Here is a 24,636-nt window from a genome sequence, read left to right as displayed (position 1 = left end):
ACAAAGAGAATCATAGAAAATGGGAGTGAGGCTGAAGCACCCCCCACACCTCAATGACCAAGACAGACCACACTAGAAGGGGAAGAGAAGCAGCTACTCCTTGACCATATTGCCCCTCCCCCAGGCCAGGGATGCACCATGTGGAGAGATCTCCCCTGAGCTTCTGGTTCCTCCGGCGGGGGTGGGGCAGCTAGCACCCACAGCATTGTTGGTCACTTGCGAGAGCCCCAACTCTGACCTGGCCCTGCAGCTACTGCAGGGGAATCTGTGGGCTCAGCTACTGGGAATGTGGGAGGAGCTGGCAACAATGAGCACATAAATCTTGGCGGACCCAGTTGAAATGCCCAAGTAGTAACACAAACCAGAGGCTTTGCTCATTAGCAGAACCAGATCAGTGGTGTACTCTGGCCAGGGAACTCTTTGGGGTGCAAGTCTGCCTGATTTGGATCCTCAAAATGAGTTTTGCTGGCCCTAGAGACTGGTTTGCCCAATCCAGGCTGGGAGCTGAGTTATAGCCCCACTGGTCTGGAGAGTGTCTCCAGGCTCCATCTGACCACAGGGGCCGGCCATAACTTCCCAAAGTTGTGTGGCCCAGTGATGCTTGAGCAGAGAGGTGAGTGGACAGAATGGATTGCCCCCAGATCAAACCCAGTACAGGGCATACAGGCAGAGGGATTAATTCATAACCAAGGCTGAGGATACCCCCAGCTCCTCCCAGTGGGAAAGCTTGTTCAAGAAATTTAGAGTTGCCTGAAGCAACCCCTTCCCTGCCCACCCAGACAAGGGAGCAGAGACACAATTCTACCTCTAGAAGAAAACAGGAGTAAGGCTCTTTGACATGGCTTTTGGCAATGATTTCTTTGATATGACACTGAAAACACAAGCAGCAAAATAAAAAAATAAACAAGTGGGACTAAATGAAACTAAAGTACTTCTGCACAGCAAAAGAAACCGTCAACAAAGTGAAAAGATAACCTATGGAATGGGAACAGATATTTGCAAACCATGTATCTGATAAAAGGTTAATATCCAAAATATATAGAGAACTGATACAACTCAATAGCGAAAGAACCCAAATAACTCAATTTAAAAATGGGCCAAGGACCTGAATAGACCTTTTTCAAAAGAATGTATACAAAAGACCAACAGTACAAAATAAAGATACTCAACATCCCTAGACATTAGGGAAATGCTGATTAAAACCACAATGAAATACCATCTTATGCCTGTTAAAATGTCCATTATCAAAAAGACAAGAGTTAACAAATGCTGGTGTGGATGTGGAGAAAAGCGAACTTTTGTGCACAGTTGGTGGAACTGTAAATTGTTACAGCCACTAAAGAAAACAGTGTGGAGGATCCTTAAAAAGTTAAAAATAAAACTACCATATGATCCAGCAATTCCAGTTCTGGAACAATATATTCAAAAAAGACAAAAACACAAACTCAAAAGATAACTGCACCCCCATGTTTACAGAGGCATTACTTATAATAGCCAAGACATGGATACAACTTAAATATCCATGGACATCATACAATGGAATATTATTCTGCCAAAAAAAAAGAAAAAATCCTACCATTTGTGATGTGGATGAAACTTGAAGGTATTATACTAAATGAAATGAGTCAGAAAAAGACAAATATTGTATGATCTCACTTATGTTAAATCTCAAAAAAAAAACCCTCATAGAAAAAGAGATCAGAGTTGTGGTTACCAGTTGTGGAGCACGGGGAGAGGAGATTGTAGGAACACTGTCAAAAGGCACAAAAGTCCAGTTATAAGATAAACAAATACTAGAGATGTAATGTACATGATAAGTGTAGCTAACACGGCTATACGATACATAGAAAAGTTAAGAGAGTAAATCCTACGAGTTCTCATCATAAAGCGAAATTTTTTTTTCTCTTGTAATCATTGCACAATAGAGGTAAATCAAACCATCATGCTATACACCTTAAACTTACACATTAATATATGTCAATTATTTCTCAATAAGACTGGAGAGAAAGGAAGTAATCAATGGTGGATGAATGTACTGATGTAGGTCAGAGAAGCATGGTCAATTGTAGAACCTTATTCGGCTACTCATTCTTTTTTAAAAAATATTTATAAAGTCATTACTTTGTGCCAAACACAGCTCTACATTTGAGAGAGACAGGGATACGCGGCCAATAGAACCAAGAGTACCCTGCTCTTCTCTTTGTGGAACTAATAGGAGGGAAGAGGGGACAGGGTGAAAAAAATCAAAAAGAAAAAAAAAAAAACAAACCTGTTTTTACAGATTAATAAGCAATGGTGTGCTGATATACCGACACTCTGGAAAAATCAAACAAAACCCAACAAGCCCTGTTTGTAGTGCCTGTGGATTCCCCACCACATACCATGGCTGATTTCTTAAACCAAGCTACCGATTGTTTAAGAACCAGCTCACAGAATTCTTATATATTGAACAAGTGGCTCTGGAGAGCCAGCATAGGTCGAGTCCAACCACCACTGAGTGCTGACAGGGTACTAAGATTTGGAGAACTGACAACTGTCTACGTGAGGTAGAGCACGAAGGAGAGATCCCTCAGAGCACGTGACCAAATGCAGAGAAGAACCAGGAAGTTGAGGGTCAAATGGAAGAACACTGCAGAGAGATACATGCCAAATGCCTTAAGGCAGGAAAGTACTTGGCACACCTGAGATACAGAAAGAGCCAGAATATAGATTTTTAATTTATTTTTCCGTCAGAAGACAACCTTAAGATTGAAAAGCCTCTTAGCCAGGGTGAGAGCAGTATTTTAGCAAAGCTGAATGATGAATCGGAAGCTAAGATCAGCTTTGGGTCTTCTGTACTTTTTTTGCTGATGGAGTTTCCAATTGCTGCTGGCTGATTCCAGGGGGTGGGGGGTGGGGGCGGTGAGGAATATATAAATACCAGAAAGCTGGGTTTATAGAATGCAAAATATAAATAGAGATAAGTAGTATTTTATTTTACCAACAAATATGTTTCTGAGAGTTTCCATTCTAGATATTTGAGTTTATATTTCTTCAATCTTGCTGACCCTACAAATTAACCAGACCTTGAAGTTTTGTGGCTACATTAAGAGGACTAGTAACTTAAACATACTGTGCTGAAATATATTATTAGGCTAATTTGGGCAGTACCTGGAGAAAATATAAATCGTACTGTAGGAACAAAGCAAGGCGTAACTGGACTGAATTTCTTTAGCAGTTTTGGGTCTTTTCCTCTTGGAGACAAGATGGCAAAGATGATTCTCTGTTCTGTTATTTTATCCTGTGCAGGTAGAGTTGGGGAGAATCCAAAACAATATTTTAAGAATGAAATTGAACAATTCAAATTCAGGCTTGACAAGTGAACAGCTCCTCCTGAGTGAAAATAAATCCAATTGTGAAGCAAACAAAGATTAGGAGGATTAAATGTCACATGTGGAGGATCTAAAAGTGGATTTGTTTTTTATTATTGAAGATATTTTTATGGGTTATTTGTATGGGGATCAGGCTCCTTTGTTTTTTCTAAATTGAGATGAGCCAGGATGCCTCTGGGGCAGGAGAGATTTTTGCTGCGTGTGAGGATGTGTGGTTTTCATTTCAGTATTATGCACTTGCGGCTCACCATCTTGAGAAAGAAATTATGACTTGTAGATAGTCTCACAAGGAATTAGTTGTTATTAACATGTTAGTTATATTAATAGTTACACTGCCGCCTTCATCCAAGTGACTGTAATTTGTATATACATTCAAATTGCTTTAGTGGTAATGCTCAACATTTACACGGAATTATAAGAAGTTCAAAGCAATAGCTAACACAACTTGAGTTATTACCAAAAACGTGAGTTATATGAGAGTTGGGTTGTCAAGCTGTTAGAAATTAATTTTTCCCCTTGTTAAATAAATATAAAAAAATCAGCCTTTTTACTGATAAGCTATCCTTCTCTACCAATAATACCTAAGAAAAATATCTTAATTTTTGATCAAATTATAGAAAAATAATATTAAATGCCAAATGGAACTAATTTAAAGCTATGAATCTCAGACTATTTTACTTTATTCTTTAAAGTTATGTATTGACTTACTTCTCTAGAATTACAATATACCTCTGCATAATATAATCTTTGTAATAAAATAACACATGATACTGCTATTTAGATACAAGACAATATAAAAGCTTTAGAAATCACTTACTGAACTGAAGGATCCTAAATAATTATAAGAATTCAGATTCCTTTGCTTCCAGCTCTATGCTGTTCTATTAATGAATAACAGACTTAATTTCATGTGAATTTAGATTCACTTCAAAGTATACCAAAAAGACCATCTTGTTGGAAGTTCAACAGAAGAGGCCAGATATTTTGTCTGAATCCACATGGAAAATAAAATTATAGAAGCTATTCATATTACTCAGGCCAAAAAATGCTCTCAGCCAAATCCTCACCACTATCATTATAATCATCATCACAATCAAGAAGAGCCCTTACTGAAGCAAGAACCAAATAGACATATTTAGCTTTGGAATTTGGAAAAAAAAAAAAAAAAAAAAGACATGCATGTTTTACTTTAGTGCATACTTCCTTTTTCTGTACATAAAATTCAGTTTCATTTAAAGGGGAAATTGTAAACTCAGCTTCATTTAAAATTCAAGTTATTGTCAAAATTTTGGGCTAAAAGAAACCTTTGGATAAAAGTATTTCAACATTACCCAAGAAAGCAGTTTTCCAAGGTCTACAGCAAATTTAATTATTCCATTGTTTTCCAAAGCAGGCAGCTTGGACAAAATTCTGCACAATGTTAATAGGTTTTGATCAAAGAGAATTTGGAAAATGCTGTTAAATCCGCTTACCATGAGATTTCAGCTCTTTGAATATCCAGATATAAATTGTCAATCTATTCATTAAATACACAGGAGCATATGTTGAAATACAGCCACGAGATGGGAGGGCATCCCAGGCAGAGGGAAGATTATGAGCCAAGATGAGCAGGTGGGAAAGCATAAGGCATCTTTTGAGAAACTGTAGGGAAATTCTGGAGTTGCAGGAGATAAATCTGGAAATGGAAGCAAGAGCCAGACTGTGGACATTTTGAATTGACAGACTAAGTAGTTCAGACTTCTGAAAAAGTCAGTCATCACCCATTGAATGTGAGAGCTTGAGAAGATTAATTTGGCTATAAATGGATAGCCTGGTTTGGAGGAGGGAAAATAATGGAGGTGGGGAGTCCAGTTCGAAGGTCCTAGCAGATTCAAGAGTGAGATTAAATATGAATGGTGAAAAGAGATTGAAAAATGAAAAATGAGAGCAAGATCTATTGCAAAAGAAGAATGAGAGAAATGAGAAACAGTTTCAAAGATTTTTAAAGAGCTCCTCAGGATAGTGACTGACTTTAGTGGCCATAATGAATCTTTGACAGTTTCTCTGTGTTCCGCTCATGCTTTATAACTGCCTCATGTCCTGAGAGAGGTTTCTATCATATAGGACCTACCATCCTTGACTACGTGGTTAATTTCTATTCATTCTTTAAAAATCCCAGCTCATTTGTCATCTCTTCTTTCTTAAATCAGTTTTGTAGGTTTTCTTGGTATCTTAGGTATAGAATTTCTGGAACACTTAAACCAATGTATTTTAAAGGTGGGTTGACATGTCTGTCTCCCCAGTTAGAATGCAGGCTCCCTGAAGTTAGAGACCAAATTGGCCCATTTTTCACAACTAGCACAATAGTACATAGCTGAAACTCAATCACTGTTTGGTGAAGGAGCATACCAACGAATGGTAGAATGCTGGTAAACCTACAGGAAAAAAAACAAAACAAAAACAAAAACAGAAATAGATGCACAGATGAAATAAAAGGATTGAGGAAAGGTGGTTTTTTCCTACATGTTGGAAAGCCAGTGGAAATAAGACTGAAGAAACTAATAAGGGAAATGATCAGGCAGAATTTCAGAGTACAAGGGAGGCCGTGGCACGTAGATAAGGTGTGGAGAATTCATCCCCTTCATAGTCCAAACACTTGCGACAGTTTTGAAAAGATACCCTGTGCTCTTCTATTTCCTCGCCTTAGATTCTTGTGTTTCCACGGTCAAGGATGCCATCCCATCTTTAGCCTCCATTTCAACATCTACTTATGCATGTTTAAAGTACAGATCAAATGTAGCTATCCCATGAGAACCTTCTCGGGTTACTTATATACTGTATCTATATATACTGGGAATTTATATATATGTGGCCTAAAGACCACCTACATAAAATCCTCTGGGAGTGATTCTTATAGGGAATTTCTCTTTATAGACATATTTCATCTAATAAATGACAAGTGGATGATAGAATCATCATTTTACAACTCCAAATGAAGTAAGGGATTTAAACAAATGATCATCTATGACTACAAAAACCATTAGTGGAAAAATGTAAGTGATGTACTTAATGATGGATGGATCAAACTGGTAGCATCCAAACCCATTTCTCAAACTTACAGTCATAAAAATAGAGACAACTAGACATCATATGCCTCTTTATGGAAGGATACAAAATGCCTTGTGATACATTTTTGCCAAGAAAAAATATGAACTGGAATTTGTTCAGATCTCTATACATAACAATCAGTTTAAAAGAAATACAGAAGACACAGAAAATGAAAAAAGACAGCACTGGGTTGCATTCAGGAAAACCCTGAATATGTCCAGTTTTCTCAGCAGATAAATTGCAAGAAATCAAATGTAAAAAGGAACTGGAAAACCTATAGTTTAAATATATATTAAAAGAAACTTAAAGACGTGTCAACCAAAAGTGTGGATGTTTTTGGATCCTGATTTCAAGAAACCCAAATTTAAAAATCATTTATGAGACAACTAAAGAAAAAAGATCACCAACTGATATTAAGATACTACTGTTACTTTTTAGGTATGATAGAGGCTATGTTGTGTAAGCACACTCTCCATCTTGAAACACTTTCAGACGAAATAACATGACGCCTGGAATTTGCTTCAAAATAATACACGGTGGTGGCGGGTGGGGGGGGTGAGGGGTGGGGGTCGAAAGGAAAGGAGATCGAAGCTGGAGCTGGATGGTAGCCATGTAGTTCAGTTTTAAATATGCTTGGAAAGTTCCATTTTGTATCATTTTAAAATGCAAGTTCTTGGGCCCCCTCAGAACTACTGAATTACAATACCGGAAGTGAAGTCCGGGAATCTGTGTTATTCAGTTCCAAAGTGATTATGATGCACACTAAGATTTGGGAATCACAGTCCTAAAACAGTTTATCCCAGGTCCTTGCTCTTGTCCGAGAAATATGGCCAATTATAGATACATGCTACATCTTTAAAGATAGAAACTGATTCCTTGCATCTCTCAAGGCCAAGTATTTTGGATGCACTCAGTAAATATTGGCAATGTTAGTCAAAATATTTATTGTTGTTTACTCTGAATAAATATTTTAGGTCTAGATTATACAAGACTTACCCACACGTTCCAAGATATCAGGTCCGTTTGGCATCAGGAGTGTGTACCTCCTCACAGCTGTCAGCAATAATCCTCTGGCCAAATGGGATTTCTTTCTTAGGGGTATTTAACACTCCCAATTCCTAAATGGCCAATATCTCCATACCTCATGCAACAAGGATAAAATCTAACAGGATAAGAATAACAGCCTCCTCTCTCATAGAGAGATGGAAACAGAGAATATTAGCAGCCATGTATAGACTATCTAAACAGATAAAGTATACATATAACCTCTTAAGAAAAAGAAATTAAGCATTTCTATCTGAATTACCTCTCAACTTAGCCTCCCTGAATTTTTGTTTGTTTGTTCATTTGCAATGGTTCATCTAGTAAGTTAACCATTTTGACTCTCTTAAGAGGGTATTCTTTATTTTTTCCCCACAGTCCTAGGATTCCCTAAACCTCAGAAGTTTTGAAAGAACCCTATAATCTATTCTGTCCAGTGTTCTGGTTCTGCCACTGACTAGTTAGGTGGTTTTAAACGTGACACTCTTTTTACTGGGTTCTGGTTTCCCCATATCTATAATTCTCAAATAAATATCAGTCTACTTTTAGACCATCTTTAAATTCACCTACAGGTTTACGATACTTCTAGGAAAAAAATATTTCACCTAACATTTAAACAGAAAACAATCTTTGAAGAAAAATAAATAAATTAAACGGTTTCACCTCAGTATCTTAGATGACAATAAATAAGGCCGAATGCATACATTCTATTCTGAAGGTATAAATCTAGGAATGAAAAGGATTTCCCACACTTCGGCTTACCTGCTTATGAGCGTGATCATAAGAATTAATATGATTGTCAAACTCCTGGTGCTTGTGATACTGCTTGTCACATAATTCACAGTAAAAGTTTGCCTTTACATCTTCCAGGGCCTTTGCTGTGGACTTCTCCTTTTCTGGAAAATCCTTTAAAGAAGGCAAAAATATTGGTTATATTTCTAATAGCATAACTAGACCTCATGTTAATCAAGTTGTTATTTAATTTTACTGTGACTGAAAGAATATGGTGAGGCTCATCAGTTTTTGGAAATTCATGGCGCACTCTGGAAATAACTTTCAGCTCAGCCTTATTCCTAACTTATCAACCAACACAAAATGAACTCTCTCAAAGAAGCCCACAGCTGGGGCGCCTGCATGGCTCAGTTGGTTAAGCGGCTGACTCTTGGTTTGGGCTCAGGTCATGATCTCCTGGGTCATGGGATGGAGCCCCATGCTGGGCTCCCTGCTCAGGGAGAGTCTGCTTGAAAATTTCCTCCTTCTGGAAAAATGAAGGGTGGGGGGGGACTTGGAGGGGGAGTTGAACCATGAGAGACTATGGACTCTGAGAAACAAACTGAGGGTTCTAGAGGGGAGGGGGTTAGGGGGAATGGGTTAGCCCGGTGATGGGTATTAAGGAGGGCACATTCTGCATGGAGCACTGGGTGTTATACGCAATCAATGAATCATGGAACTCTACATCAAAAACTAATGATGTAATGTATGGTGACTAACATAACATAATAAAATTAAATTAAAAAAAAAATTTCCTCCTTCTGCCACTCCCCCAACTTGCATGCCTTCACTCTCTCTCAAACAAATGAATAAATCTTAGAAAGAAAAAAAAAAAAAGCCCACAACTGCAGTCTGGTCATTCTCTTTCTTCCCATCCATTTTCAGATTGTGGTTCTGCTGAGTCAGCACCATTTCCTCTGCCAATCCAATGACCGATCGCAAACACAAGCTGCCATTATGTCCATGGAGCACCCATTACTGCGAGGTCTCTTTACTATAATATTTAATGGGGACATTGATTGCATTGTCTTACATCCTTCATCTACTGCTTCATGTCTTTTAGCCTCACTGAAATTGTCAGTATTGGGACTTGCTATTCTCAGCACACAATGCCTATTCCCACCTGGTTAAATTGGTTAGCTCCTACTCCTTTCCCAACACCCAGTTCTTTGTCCCCTCTGGAACGCTTTCCCATGACTTTACCAGGAGGACAAAGCCTCTATTTTGTTGCTTGTTACCAAACACAACTACGACCATTCATAAACTTTTCTTCTTCTGATATTACCTCATGTATTTCTATGTTTCACCCAATGCCATCTTCAGCCAACTGATCTATCTACTCCATACAGTCTCCATGGGTGATCTTCCTTCACACTACAGCTAGGGTCTTATTTACCTGTAGGCTCTAACTCCAGGATAAGCTTCTTCTACAAGCATCGGTTCATGCTAGATGCTGCCAGTGGGTTTACCACATATTTTTCAAACAATTTTGACTATGCTCTCTCTCAAACAGAGTTTTGGCCACATCGTTCCTCTGCTTAAACTCCTCTCAAGCAGGGAAGAATATAGTCAGAGGTATTATAATAGCATTGTATGGTGAAGAATGGCAGCTATACTCGTGGTGAGCATATATATAGAGATGTTGAATCACTATGTTGTACACCTGAAACTAACATAACTTTGGGTGTCAATTATACTTCAGTTAAAACATAATAATAATAATACAATCCTCTTGAATCCTCTCAATGCCTATAGAATAATAGTGATGAATACTTACTGAGCATAAACTATGTGCCAGGTATTAAGCTAAGTATGTGATGAATTCTCTCATTTATTCCTCACACCAACCCTATAAAAATAAGTTCTTTTTTAATCTACATTTTACAAATCTATTAATCATCACTTAGAATCACACACTCATGGTCGCTGAGTTAGTAAGTAGAGAGGGGATTTGAATTCAAATGCCCTATGCCTACCTAACTCCCTTGTTAATAAACAGCTGTGCTTTAGCATCTCCCTTAGGGCCAGTCCTCTTAATGCACCATACAAACTCCTTCCTACTTCATCAGTGTCATATTGTATCAATCCATGCTCCCATATTACCCCCTTTAATTCTATCATCAGACATGTCACATGATATTAAATGATCTGTTTTCAGGTCTATGCCCATAGATCCTTCGAGGGCAGGAACTGTTTTATTCATTTTTGTATCCACAAAAATATGCCAAATATACTGTCTAGCACAGAGTTACCTATTTAATATGTATTACAAAAATTAACGGATAATAGTTGCTCACAGGTTTATGCCTCCCATCACACTGCAAGTTCTCCATTATCCCCATGCCTAAGAATGACTGGCACATGGATGATATCAAGTAAATATGCATAAAAAAGTGAATGGACAAAATAAAGGATGGATTTTAGTTCTGTTTCTCTAAAATGACTAAGCCTCTATAGAAAGAAATCAGGCCATAAACCTAATTCTCAGGGCCGTTGCTGACCAGATAAGAAAGCAAGCACAGGGAAGAGAAGCAGATTATCACAGGGTTGGGTGAAGTGATGGGGCAATTATCCTGGACATGGGAACAGAATGATTCAAGCCCAAATATAAGAGGCTAACACACATGGCACAAAGGCAGGAAGGACATGAGTACCATTTGCAAACAATAAAACTAGACCAAACATCTACATTGCCTATCTAAGAGAGTGAAAGCAGGAATTTGGTTATATTATCAGCTGATGGGGCATATAAAAACTACTGACAGGATGTAACCAGTAATGAGAATGTGGACCTCAATTTCAGGACAAAAACCCAGTTGCTCAAAGAATGGAAATAATGGCTTGTTAATGGTGTCACTTGAGAGTTGAGGCAGTACAGCATTGAGGTAGAGCTCAATCTTCAGAACTGTAGGCTTACATCAGGGGAAAGCATAAGTTCCCATCCCATCTTTCTCACTAGGTTTTTTTTACATGTCCTTTATATGTTGTGTACAATTTCAAAGGCTGGATTGGAACTAGGGACTTCTTGGGTTTACTCACAGTTTTTCTTCCTTTATTATAACACTGGAATAACAGCCTTAGAAAAGTGACCATGTGCCTTGGACATTGAGAACTTCCTCCTCAGTGTTCAAAAGTGCCTCAGCTTCACTAACCGGAGGCAGGCTGGCAACTGAGAATTGAGAGTGGCTAAAAATATACTTTAATATTATTCCAGATTATGTAGAGGATTTTATAACAACAGCTCAATGACCAGGGGTGAGGCTCCTTCAGTTACTCTTGGTATCTTCATTTAAACAGCATTTATTTCTAAAACAACCTTCAATTATGACATTAAATGAATTTCAGTGTAAAATATTGTAATTATAACAGAGTTCTACCAATATTTTCACCATCTCCTGTGAATGTTCACATTTTACAGTCATCAGACTAAATTATATACTGGATTTCTTACTTCATTTTTCTTGCCAGGAAGTGGTACAGCTATTCCCACTTTCCTTCCTTCTAAGGGATTCATGATATTCCCCAGGATATATTCTAGTCCCCTTATTAAGAGAGGAGGAATACACATGGAATATAAATGCCATTAGCAAAGCATACATACAGAGTTCACAATCCAGTGTGTCTATCAAATCCAGAAATAAGAGCATAAATTCAACAGCAGACGAGTGGGGGTCAGAAATGGGGAAGCTGAGACCTGAGAAGAGAAATCTCGGGCACAGGAGAACATAAGCCAAGAGCTGGGTAGGGCTAGAGGAATCACAGAGGAAAAGAAAAAAATAAGCTTCCTTAAGCATCTTTGGCAAAACTGGAAACTGAGGTTGGAGCTCTAGCTGACTTTTAGTTAAAGAACCGTAACCCAGTAGCCTGTGATACCACCCAGTGTGAGGCGGGCTTGTTCTCAAGTGTGAAGTTGGAGCTGAGTTGGTCTAGCTGTATGTACCGGAAGGCCGGACGGTAAGGGCTCAGTCTAGTAGACTAGAAAGGAAGGTATCACATAGTCTAAGTACCATTTAGAAGGCAATTTATGTTTAGTAATTTCATGAGTTCTATCAAATCAGGCAATGGTAAAGCAAGGCACACTTTCCACTGTGTCATGCTGCTTCAGCCATCCATCTAACCACATACTCATCCAACTAACCATTAAGCACTGATACATTCAAGAATTGCTAAAAATAGAATTACCCTACAATCCAGTAATCGCACAACCTGGTATTTACCCCCCAAATACAAAAGTACTAAATCAAAAGGATATATGCACCCCTATGTTTATTGCAGCATTATCTACAATAGCCGAATTATGGAAGCAGCCCAAGTGTCCATGGACAGATGAATGGATAAAGAAGATGTGGTACCTATTTACAATGGAACATTCCTCGGCACTAAAAAAAAGAATGAAATCTTGCCATTTGCAACAACATGGATGGAGCTAGAGAGTATAATGCTAAGCAAAATAAGTCAGTCAGAGAAAGACAAATTCCATATGATTTCACTCGTATGTGGAATTTAAGAAACCAAACAAATGAACAAAGGGAAAAAAAAGAGAGAGAAAGAAGGGGGCGGGGGGAGAGACAAGCCAAGAAACAGACTCAAGTACAGAGAACAAACTGACAGTTACCAGAGGGGCGGTAAGTGGGGGATAGGTGAAAAAGGTGAAGGGGGTTGAGAGCACACTTATCATGACGAGCACTGAGTAATGTATAGAATTGTTGAATCACTATATTGTACACCTGAAACTAATACAACATTGAATGTTAACTATACTGGAATTAAAATTTGAAAACTTAATAAAAAATAAATAAAAATAAATAAAATTTTGTTATTTAACGACAAAAAAAAGCAACTCTTATTTAGCAACTTCTAAATGTCAATTTTTTAAAGGGTCTTGACCTCAGAAATTTATAGTCTGAAAGGGGACAATTACATGTAAAATGCTAAACAACTGTAAATTGCAAAAGAATGATAATCACAAATTCTTATAGAGCATTACCTAGTTTGGGCTAGTTAAGAATAATTAGAGGAAAAAGTCAAGGTGTTTTTTTCTCTTTCTCACATAGCATTAGATACATGGTAAGCACTCAGAATGTTCTTGTCTTTTTGTTAAATGAAAGGATACTTTCACTGGTCAAATAACTTGGGAGGCAACTTAAGAGGACATTTGCTCTCTGACATAATTACACAATCTTTAAATATAGGAGAGACACAGAATAAATATGAAAGATGTAAAAATAGCTACCTATTCTCAGTATCAGTAAATTAAAAAAAATTAAAAAATGAATAAAATTCACAATAATACACTTGACACACAGACTTAACATACAATTCTACCATTGATTTGCTACTTACTCAAAGTTCTCTTCTCACACTTTGCCTAAAAGAGGGGCTTTAGAAGCTTATTTAACAGAAAAAAATAACATTTATGAAGTGAAAGAAAGCTTCATTTTAACTGTTCTCAATGATTCATTAAAGGATTGAAAATGAATTATAAATTGAATATGACAGTTATCTTAACAAGAGTCATTTTTAAAACATTAGGTATTGCCAGTGGGCATTTTATGTTTCAGTTCAGTAAGAATTCTGTAGTAATTAATTACTTTTAATAATTAATATTTTGGGTGCAGGGAGAGAAAAATGTACTTTTTTACACCAAGAATTTTACATTCATGCAAATAACAGGTATGTCTGTAATGTGGCAAGAATGCTGCCTAGAGAAAGGCATTTAATTAGAAATACGGGTGTTCTGCTACCAAATTATTTTATTATTGTAATGATGATTACACAGTAACACCCCCTGAGCATTCACTGTAAACCAGAAATCTGCTAAGCGCTTCACACTTGTTAACTCCCTTAATCTTCACAATAACCTTATGAAGTACTATCTATTATTATTCCAAACAAAGATATGGAAGGCAAGGCACAAGCATGTTTAGAAACTTGCTCAACATTGAAAGACAGAAACTGGATTAAAAATCAGATTTGCCTGACTTCAGAGCTATTAATCACCATGCTAAAGGCTGCCCCAATTACTTAGCCTTCATCCAGATGCCACAAAATTTCAAGCTGCCTCTTCTAACTTTTTGTAGATTTGAGATGATGCAGAGGCCCTAGTTCCCAGAGAGAGTAAGGGGAGTAATTATAATTTTAAAAATCTATTAAGCTCTTGAAGCTGAGAGACAGGCACTAGGAAAATACAAGGTGGTTCTCTTGTTTCGACTGGTTGTGAATATGTGCCCTGATTATTAAAAAGGAAGAGAAAAAATCAATTGCTGTTCTTCGTATCTCCTTGATGGTAATACCAGCTCAGAGCTTTGAGGATTGAATTCATATTCTTTGTATGAAAGCTCACATTTGACCTTTCACTGTTATGTGTAAGAGATTGCTTTAAGAATTCTAATATTCCCTAACCTGTTCTATTATATTGGCCCCAAATAAAATCCTGCTTCAAAGAGAGTGCATTCCTTTCCCCCACCCCCGCCCCCATTAAGTGGCAGTGGATTCAGAAAACTCTTTTGGTCCCCATTGTCTTCCTGAATCTCTGCAACAGACTGGGTAATGGAAAACTCACTTTAGAGGGCTTTATTCACTTATTTATTTTATTTTTGTGATAGGGAAAAATTATTCCTTGGAGACTGACTAGCTTGAATCTCAGCCTCTCTCTTCTAGCAGTTTCAGTTATTTCAGTATAAATTAAGGCGCATAATGAGTGGCTTGCAGGATTGCTGTGAGTATAAAATGAGTTTATTTTTATGGAAGCACTTAGTACAGGGCACTGTAAAAGTAGGAACTTGATGTCCAGAGATTCTGTGTATGTGTGTGTATATGTATGAATGTGCACATCATTACATGCATGTGACACTAGAAAATTATTTTAAAAACAGTACCATTCTCTCAGGAGTATACAAAACAACTTTCATTTTCTGATGGAAATTTGAGCAAGTGAGAGGAGCCCTTCTCATTCTCACCCCCCCATCTCATACAAAAGCCCAGTCAACCCCTGCTCATAAATGCAAATTTGGCTGATATAGTAAGGATTTTCAAATGTTTTTATCTCATAATTGCTTAACTTTGGGACTTTTTTGGAATACCACACATTGTCAAGAGATCCCCCACGTGCTCAGTTAACATTAATATCACTAATATTGATTTTCCTAAAGACGTGACTTGCTTCTTTTATAGAAAGAACGGTCTTTGCATTATATAGCATCTACCATGGTACTTGTTACTTAGAAAAACTCAATAAATACTTGCTGAATAGGTGAAACTAATGAATTAAAAAAGCAGAGAATGCTATTCCCACTACATAATAGATAGCGTGGCCTGCCCGGGCAATGTACGTCTATCATGAATTAAGCTGTCGAGATAAGGGGAGAATAAGCAGATGAGTATGATCCTAAACACATGGAACTTTTAGACTTTTAGAACAATATCTTTTTTAAAAAAAATGTAGATTCTGAGGTCTAAGGAGCTTATTGAAGAACTACCCTAAAGGAAGGAAGGGGAGCTCGGCACACAGATTCACAAGCAGAATTACAGATTCTTGACTTTCAATACTCTTCCCATTTTGCCATAATCCACTCTTCTCGTTACAATTCATTAAGAATCAAGTGTTGGTTTCCCAGACTTGAAGTAGAACACGACCAAAGTTATACCTTTCTGTCAATGCCCAGGGAAATATGATGTCAGCCACTTCCTAGACTTGAAAGAGAGCTTTTCCCCTCTTATTAATAATTCACTTAAGGTGCCCAGGTTAGAAGATAAATAGAACCACATTAAATATATGAACTTGCGTCTGGGTAGCATGGTTTGGAGACGATTCGGCATCATTTCTAATTTGGACAGAAATGACAGATTTCTGACTTATGGGCAAGATGGCAGAGTGATGACTACATTCCTGCTCATGAAGTAACAATTAAATACTTAAAGTTTGCTTGTATAACTGCTTATTTTAGAAAAGCTTCCTAATTGGCTGCATTTGAACAGAGACTATTTTTGAAAAACACATGCATTTCCACTAGAACCACTGTTCATCAGCATTCTGCCAACGACATCTTCCTCAGCATAAATTAATATACAGTTCTTCCCCCGGAAAAACAATTTAGAAAGAGAATAAGGCAGTTCCTGATGTACCCTAAGATAATCATAACAGTAGCTATTACTTCATTGCTTACCTGTGCTTGTCTGCAATGGAGGCAAAAGGGGCGGGTATAATTTTCAGATTGCTTATTGATCGAATACAGATGCTACAATGCACATGTTTTAAAGGTCATGTATTGGTTTGCAGAGGTTTTTAACAACCAATGAAACAGTAAAATACACATCAACTGATGAGCCTTCCTGGACACAACATAATACTAGCTCATCAAGGTGCAAGGACCACCAATCTCTAATGGAGAACATTCCAGCTCTCATCAGTAAAACCAAACAGTATATTGAGAGAAAAAGAGGATGCATGAAAAGATATGTAAATTAACGCAGGGTCAGGGAAGTGGTTGAATCCATTAAATAGCAGTCCTTGGCCTGCTAACACCCATTAGTGAAAACACAAATGAATAAATATAGCGAGTGAAGGAATAAATACATTTGATTTCTTTCTCACTTTTTGTCTGGTTATAGTGCTAAAGGGGAGAGAATTGGAACATCTGAAATATGGATGGTGGTGTCAAAACCCATATAACTGTACAACTCAAGAGTGAACCCTAATATAAGCTACAGACTTTGGCTAATAACAATGTATCATTATCAGTTCATCAGTTGGAACACCCTAACCCACCACACAACTGCAAAATGCCAATAATAAGGGAGATTAGTATATGGGAATTCTCTGTGCTTCCTGCCCAATTTTTCTGTACACCTAAAACTGCTCTTGAAAAAATAGGCTCTTATTTAGGGGAAAAAAGTATGCAACTAAATCACAATTTAATAGCCCTACCTTCACTGAACTTAAAGAAAAACAATGGATGGTGTAAGAATAATCAAATCTATGCTATGTTATTCATACAGCTGAGCTTGAGGCACGCCAAATGACAAATGTGAGCTTCTTTGTATGGAGAGATCTTGAGACTCTCAGTTCCCCTCTGTCATTTTCCGTGAGACAAAGAACAGCCCTTGCCACTCTTCCAGAAAAGCATGACCTACAATCATTAGATACCACTAGAAATTCAAGGGCAAAATTTCTACATTTGAAAGAAAGATTCTAGGATGTATCTATTGTGCGGGTGTGTATATGGTAAGAAAAGGAATTTTCTACCTCCAAACTGACAATACTGTCCCATTTATAAAGGTAGTAATTACCACCCCATCCATTCAGCCCACAGATATGTATAACTGTAATGAATATAGACATTTTGCATTCATCTAAACTGAATACATTTAAATGAATACATCCATTGTGCATTAGACAGAAAGTACCTTCATTTAGCCATTACTCCTACTGTAACTACTTATTGTAAAAATGCAATTAATAGTGTCTGACGTTTCGGGGCGCCTGGGTGGCTCAGTCGTTAAGCATCTGCCTTCGGCTCAGGTCATGATCCCGGGGTCCTGGGATCGAGTCCCGCATCGGGCTCCCTGCTCAGCGGGAGGCCTGCTTCTCCCTCTCCCACTCCCCCTGCTTGTGTTCCTGCTCTCGCTGTCTCTCTCTGTAAAATAAATAAAAAAATCTTTAAAAAAAAAATAGTGTCTGACGTTTCATTTTTTAATATAAGAGAAATCGATGAAAAATGTCAGGTAAGTAAGTTTTCTAGAAAGTTGCAAGTGACACCTGCTCAATTACAAACCATTTTTTAAAATTCAATATTTCTAAGAGTTATTGAGGGGAGAAACGGTCGTTCCGAGATGCTGATCTACACGTTGTTTCGCCTTTGCTTGGGAACTGACTGCAAGTGTGTTCCCTTAAACAGATTCAGGTGATTGTCAAATAAGTTCTCATTCCCAGGCCTTCTCTGTCTGTTCTGGGGCTAATAATCTGTATGGTTCTAAAAAATTGTGTTTACATTCTATATGTATTAAAAACAGGCCCAGAAACTCCCGAAGTGACGGACCGAAGTAGTATAACGGCAATGGCTTTAAGGACATGCAAGCCAGATAAATGCCAATTCCAAGGACATTGTCTCTGTTTTCCTGAATGTCTGCTATCAGGTCTGATAAAAGGTCTACTACATTTGGTTTACTTGTTCTATAACCCAGAGATGTTTAAAAAGTGACTGCGCTCACAAAGACACTTCATTATTTCAAACTGGCTGCTCCAGGCTTCTATCTATTGCAATTCTAATAGGTAATTTACTTTCAAACTTTGAGAAAACTAGCAATTGTGAAAGAAGTATGCTGTACAGAAGCTCTGTACTCAAATCTTGAAATATTAACTGCAACCTGGGAAAATGTGTCAAAGAGAGGAAAATCTATAAAATGCTAGTTTGGGAAAAAGGCATTCATATGAGCTCAAGGAAATGCTGTAAACTAGATAATGTTCATTTCAAGATCATAAAAAGATGTACAAAAGCCTGGCTCCACTGTCATATAATTTGGCAGAAATATTTGTCACTTATATTTTGTCCATTTATTATGATTCTCACAGAACTTTGCAAAATGTGGTTTAGTGCCTTCAGAAATCCCTAAAAGGAAAGTCTGTATACCAGTTTTATGGGTACACGCTTGCTTTTTTGAAAACAACCCCAAAACACTTGTCAACTGAAGTCAGAAACCCTGATTAGCTGGGAAAGTGTGGCCAAAGTCGATCTGTGTCATAATGGTGGTACCAATGGTACATCCCACCCAGATGTGGCAAATAGACTATAGTCGTTACAGATTTTCACAGCTGCTTGAGCATTTGGAGGATCTGTACTTACTGTTAACACCAGGACCAATTTAATAAGCCATACAGCTGTGCCCCAATCTATTATGTGTGTGTGTGTGTGTGTGTGTGTGCCTGCACACACATAGGTGTATGTGCTTTGGACAGAGCCAGTCTAAAGACAGAGCAAGCTACAATAAAACAGAAGTTGTGGGTCCATCATAAAAGTAGTGGAATACAAAAGTGAGAATCATTATAGAAGCATGTCATTGGAAAGGACTTCAGAAATCCTTCTCCAGATAAAGAGTTTTAATCCAGAATTTTTATGGTTTGCCCAGGCTGGTGTAGGATAAGTAGCAGATCTAGGATGAGAACTGAAGTTCTTGACTTCTATCTTTGAGACCAGTGGTAGGGCAATTAAAACTATCTCTTCATTTGGAAAATGAGATAGAACTAAGGGACTAGATTTTTGTGTCTCTGAAACTCGAGAAGTATAAATGAATATTCAGAGTCTTTAAGGTGATAAAGACATAGATACAGATATTCCCTTTCTTTTCTTCAACCACACAATCAAAATCTATTTAACAATATATTTAGAAAATAACGTTCTTGCTCTTGCAATGCCAGAAATGGAAAATTTTCAGTTTTAAACTTTCTTCTACAGAAGGAGAATCATACTCAAATATAGGACCCCTCTTCCCCTTATTCCCCTAAGCTTTAAAAAAAAGCTTTTAGTGCTTTATTAATCCACAGATTGTTAGTTACTGAGAGTTATTGGTGATTGAGCATGAATTTAGCCAGTGCTAAAGACTGACTCTAGAAAGGAAGAAGCTACCTTCTTTTCCAATATTGGAGGGGTATCTGAGATGGAAAGGAAGAAAAAGCAAAAAAAAAAAAAAAAGAATTCATACCTCAGACTTTTTTTAAAAACTTTTCTATGCTACCCTTGAAGGAGTTCGGTGTAGGGTAAGGATTTAGTTGTGTTATGAAGGTTTGTATTAGTTACTGTGCTATTCTACTGTACAAGACAATGTAACACACAATTCCTGTTTGTAACACACAATTCCTGTTTTCAAAGACTCTCAGACCACCTGAGGGGATAGAATTAATTCATAGATTGCAAGCCACAACACAAAGGGATATATAATTATTTGGTGGGGGTTTAAAGTGCTATGTGTGTTTAGAGAAGGGAACGAGCCATGCTGTTCTGTAATGTGCCTACATACCTAGGAGAATAAGCCTATTATGATAGAATTTGATAATGAGTCTCAATTGATAGTCTTGGATTTGACTTTTATATATAAAAAAATGAATGATACTCGATGGGCCCTTTAATTCTGGAATTTAGGAAGGTACATAAAATATTGCTGAGAATGAATGAACCTACATTTTGTGATGTGAACAATGCAGATTTTACTCTATATACTAATAAACAAGAAGCCACCCAAACTTTATGGAGGATGTGATTCCTACGCCCCATTTCCTCCTCTTTTCCAGCTGGTATTATTTCTGAACAGTAGCTAAGATGGGGAATGATGTTCCTGTCTGTGTTTTTCCTCTGTACACTCCTTTGATTATTTTCCCAGAACATCTCTCTTAGACTTTCTGCTTCTTGGGTCAGAGTCTTCCCACACAGTCTGGGTTCACTTTGAACTTCCAAAGCACAGCTAAGGGATTTAAAAAAACTGAATTCCTACGGACTGTTTCCCTCCATCCACTTTGCCACAGAAAAACCTGACCGGCCGCTGTCGGCTTAAATACCCTGGTTGGAATCTGTATCCTTATTCACGGCTGCATTTCAGCAAATGTCTATTTTGTATTAGCTGCAGTGACAGCAGGGGACAGTTACACCCCTTTTAGTAGAAAAAGGTCTCCTCTATAATATAAAGAGAAAAGAAAACCTTCCCTGATAAGAAACAACGATGCCCTTAGACTTTGAAATAAATACATTAGGCATTCCCTAGGAGCAGCAGTGAAGACTCAGACAAGAGCATCCCTCGTCATTTCCTGAATGCCCCAATATCACAATGGCTTTACTTTGGATTTCCATGTAGGGAAGAATGCCAAGAGACAGGAAAAAAAGAAGTAAAACCTAGATGAGGAATACGGACAAAGACATGGAAGAAGAAAGAGAAAAGAGACACATGCGGTAAATAGAAGAACCCATATTCTCCCATGGAGGAGTGGGATAGAAGGCTAATGAGGAGGAAAGAATCAGGTTTATGGCAATGCAAAGTAGAATTTTAAAATAATATCCTGGAGGGGAGAAAAGGGATAAGTCATAAGCATTTTCCTTAGTCCTAGGTAATTTTTTTTAGCCAAAGGCTATTTGTGGGGGGATAAAAGGGAATATAGTCCTTTTAGGACTGTTTATGATTTGAAGTTTATTTGTGGAGACTTGAAAGTATAGAAAGGTCAATAATATTTACATTGCATATGAATCATCTTTTGACCTTGACATTCTCGGACTGACAGTTCTTATCAGTGTTCCTCAATGGGAAATCTTCTGTCATGGGCTATTTTTCAGGAGTCCACACATTTTGTAGTAAATTTGTCTCAGTTGGAGACTTAAAGACCAGGACCAGGACAGGAATTCAAAGATTAGAAATATTTATTAAGTTCTTACTGTGTTGCTATTGGTCTGTTAGGTGCCACAGGAACTGCAAAAGACCCAAGAGGTATTATCCCTAGACTAAAAGAATGTATAGTTAGCTACTGGAGGTAAAACCTGAGGGAAAGAAGGGAGCACTTCACCTAATAAAGAGTAAAAGCATTTAGGAGGTAGAGATTGGGGTTAGGAGTCTGAATCCTAACTCAACCTTTTGTAAACTCCATGGCCCTTCATTGCATCACTTAACTTCTGTAAAACAAGGATAAAAATGTCATTCTCACAGGATAATTGTAATAATTAAATAAGTTCAAACATAAAAAGCACCTCATACAGCTCCAGGCACCACAAAGAAGTCACATAACTATAAATAGAGACGGAGAGAGATGTATGTGAATGTATAAAATAAATACAGTCTTCAATGCTAAGGAAGTGGGCAAAATGCAATGGTGGAGCAGGAATGGTGTCTACGGAGGCCTCAGTTTTGAAACTAGTTATTAAAAATGGAGGAGGCAATATGTTCTTGTGGTTAGGAGTGTAGGTCTGCATCGGGCAGCCTGAGTATAAATCAGAGCTCTGTTCTTCATGTGTGTATGGCACTCAGCACCTCCAGCTGGATGTGTGCCTTCAACTATAAAAAAGGAGTGTGAGATAATAGCAACTAACCCAGGGGGCCACTGTCCTCATTATGGAAACAAACCAAATGAAATCCTTGGCATTGCGCCAGCCTCATATTGCTCTTTGTTTGGTTACTTTGGGTGTATTTCCTAGGTTAGAGAGTTTGTTTTTCATTTTGTTTTTACAGAGTTTAACAGCAAATCGAAGAACACGGCATTGGAGTTGAATGTGATATACCGTGACAGTTGAGGACAAACAATGGGCTGGTTAGAGTAGACGTGTCTGGGCTGGAAAAGGAGACTGGGAGAGAGTCCTTGAGGACTGCACCAAAAAAATGTTGCCTCCAGTAGGGAAGGGGGAGCCATGCATCCCATAACTGCCACCCAAACAATATAAGTAAATAAAGAATGGGCCCACAAAGTCCAATAAAAAGAATTTCTTCCCACAGGGAATAGATGTAGTTATCTGTACCTGACTGAGTGATGTACTGTGTAGATGACAAGTTTTCCTTCCTATGGGACCTGTCTTTATGTTGCAAACTAAAGGGGGAAAATTCAATGCAAAAACAAGTGGAAGCTTTGGTCAGACACTTAATCATGCTCCTATGAGGACACTAGTGCCCTTTATTGCTCACTCTTTTATTTCCAAACTCCCCATGGCGCCATATTCCAGGTAAGTTACTTGTTAGTAATAACGTTCTTTGCATTAAACATACATTTTCCTTTCTGTAAATAGGCTCTGCTTTCTACTACAGATGGTGAGTGAGCTGGCTTCCTGACCTGGCCTTTTGCTACCATGTCTTTTGGATTTCTGCCTTTGGCACAAGTACAGATGGACTAATTTTCTTATGTACTTTTTTTGTTATTGAAAAAAAGCTTTAGATGTTTTCTGTTACATTTCTATTACTCCATAAAAAATATAATTTGAAAGTTTATCAATTTATAACATATAGGAATCTACCCGTCAGATAAACAATAAATAATCTTTACTCATTCTGCAATGGCACGTATTAAATTCCACTACATTTACGTGAAAATATTCCTTAGGTGTCATGACAAATAATCTCAAGGTCACTTTATTTTTTATTTAATATAAAACTTGTGCTACCTTCCAGTGCCTTTTACTAATTGCAATGTGACCTTATTTATTCTATAATGTTTCATTAAAAGAAAAAAATTCTTATAAATGGTATTAATATTGGACAGAAAAAAAGCATTCACTCAAGGTAACCACAAACTTGGAAGATGATTAGAAATGATTTTGAACATTGTACATTTTATTATTAATAACGAAATGGCAACGATCAATTTTTATAGGTTCTAACTAAAAAGGCTGTCCAGGCACACCAAGTATTTTAGTTCTTTAGCAAAACTTCCAAAAAGACTTATATGTGTATATGTTTGTGTGATAGCATTTCCATAAAATATTCCCTTTTAACCTGTCTGCCTTAAATCAACTCGTTATTTGATCAACCAGTCATACAATCAAACATCAATTTGTAAAGGTTTAATTATCTGTTGATTATGTCAATTCTTCTGTTGTCCATTTAGTTAATATTTTCATGAAAACCTGGATAGTCTAAGGTCAGTGTTCTATTCATCAGTCTTTAATGACCAGATCTGTATGTTGAAACACACGAGTAAGATGTCATTATTTTACAGGATGTTTAGCAACGTCTAAGCATTCAATTTGCTAATCAGTTGAAGAACAATTGATTCAGATAGAAACGAGGTCATGTTTCTTTGGTACTCAAAACTAAAATGTAGGAAATTTTCCACTTTCTTGTGTCCCCATTTAACTAAATCAAATTTAATTTCACAAACTTATGCATAAATTGTCTTTTCTAATATGGAGGAAAAAATCAAGAACCTAAGTGTGTTCTTAAGAGCTAACTATGAATTCCAATGAATAATCAAGTGACAAGTATATTAAATTAAGAGCTAAGATTCTTGTTTCCTTATAAGTAAATTTTCAAAAACACTTCTCCCTTTTTATTTTATGCAGAAGTTAGAAACAGGAGATACACTGCGAAAACTCATGCCATATGCAAAATATGATTGTAATCAGATAGCCAATGGGAGAAAAAAGGGAAAAGAAATGAAAGAGCTATGATGCAGGTGTGTTCTTTGGTAGAAGACCAATTTGCAAAAAGAAGCCATCAACAAATGGAGAGCCGGTGGTGTGACTAAAACTTGTACATATTTTGCATCTGCTTTTTATCCTCTTCCTGTCAGATTTTTGTGAGAACCTATATCAGCCCTAAAGGAATTCTTAAACTTGCTAGGGTCAGGCACTAAAGGCTTTTCATTCTGTTGTATTTTGTTTAGTGTGGACTAAGAACTGAAGGATTTGAA

At 37.4% G+C, this 24,636-nt stretch overlaps 1 protein-coding gene across 1 annotated transcript in view; it reads right to left on the bottom strand.

The window, feature by feature from the left end:
* The window catches only part of ZNF804B (zinc finger protein 804B), a 508,004-nt gene that overhangs the window by 92,347 nt on the left and 391,021 nt on the right, over nucleotides 1-24,636 (bottom strand). The window contains exon 2 of the mRNA XM_036106235.2: nucleotides 8,262-8,405. Within this exon, the coding sequence (XP_035962128.1) occupies nucleotides 8,262-8,405 (144 nt within the window). The remainder of the gene's footprint in view (nucleotides 1-8,261; nucleotides 8,406-24,636) is intronic.

The sequence above is a fragment of the Halichoerus grypus genome, chromosome 12 (genome assembly GCF_964656455.1).
Source record: "Halichoerus grypus chromosome 12, mHalGry1.hap1.1, whole genome shotgun sequence".
In the NCBI taxonomy this organism is placed as follows: Eukaryota; Metazoa; Chordata; class Mammalia; order Carnivora; family Phocidae; genus Halichoerus; species Halichoerus grypus.
This window is presented reverse-complemented; position numbering and strand designations above follow the sequence as displayed.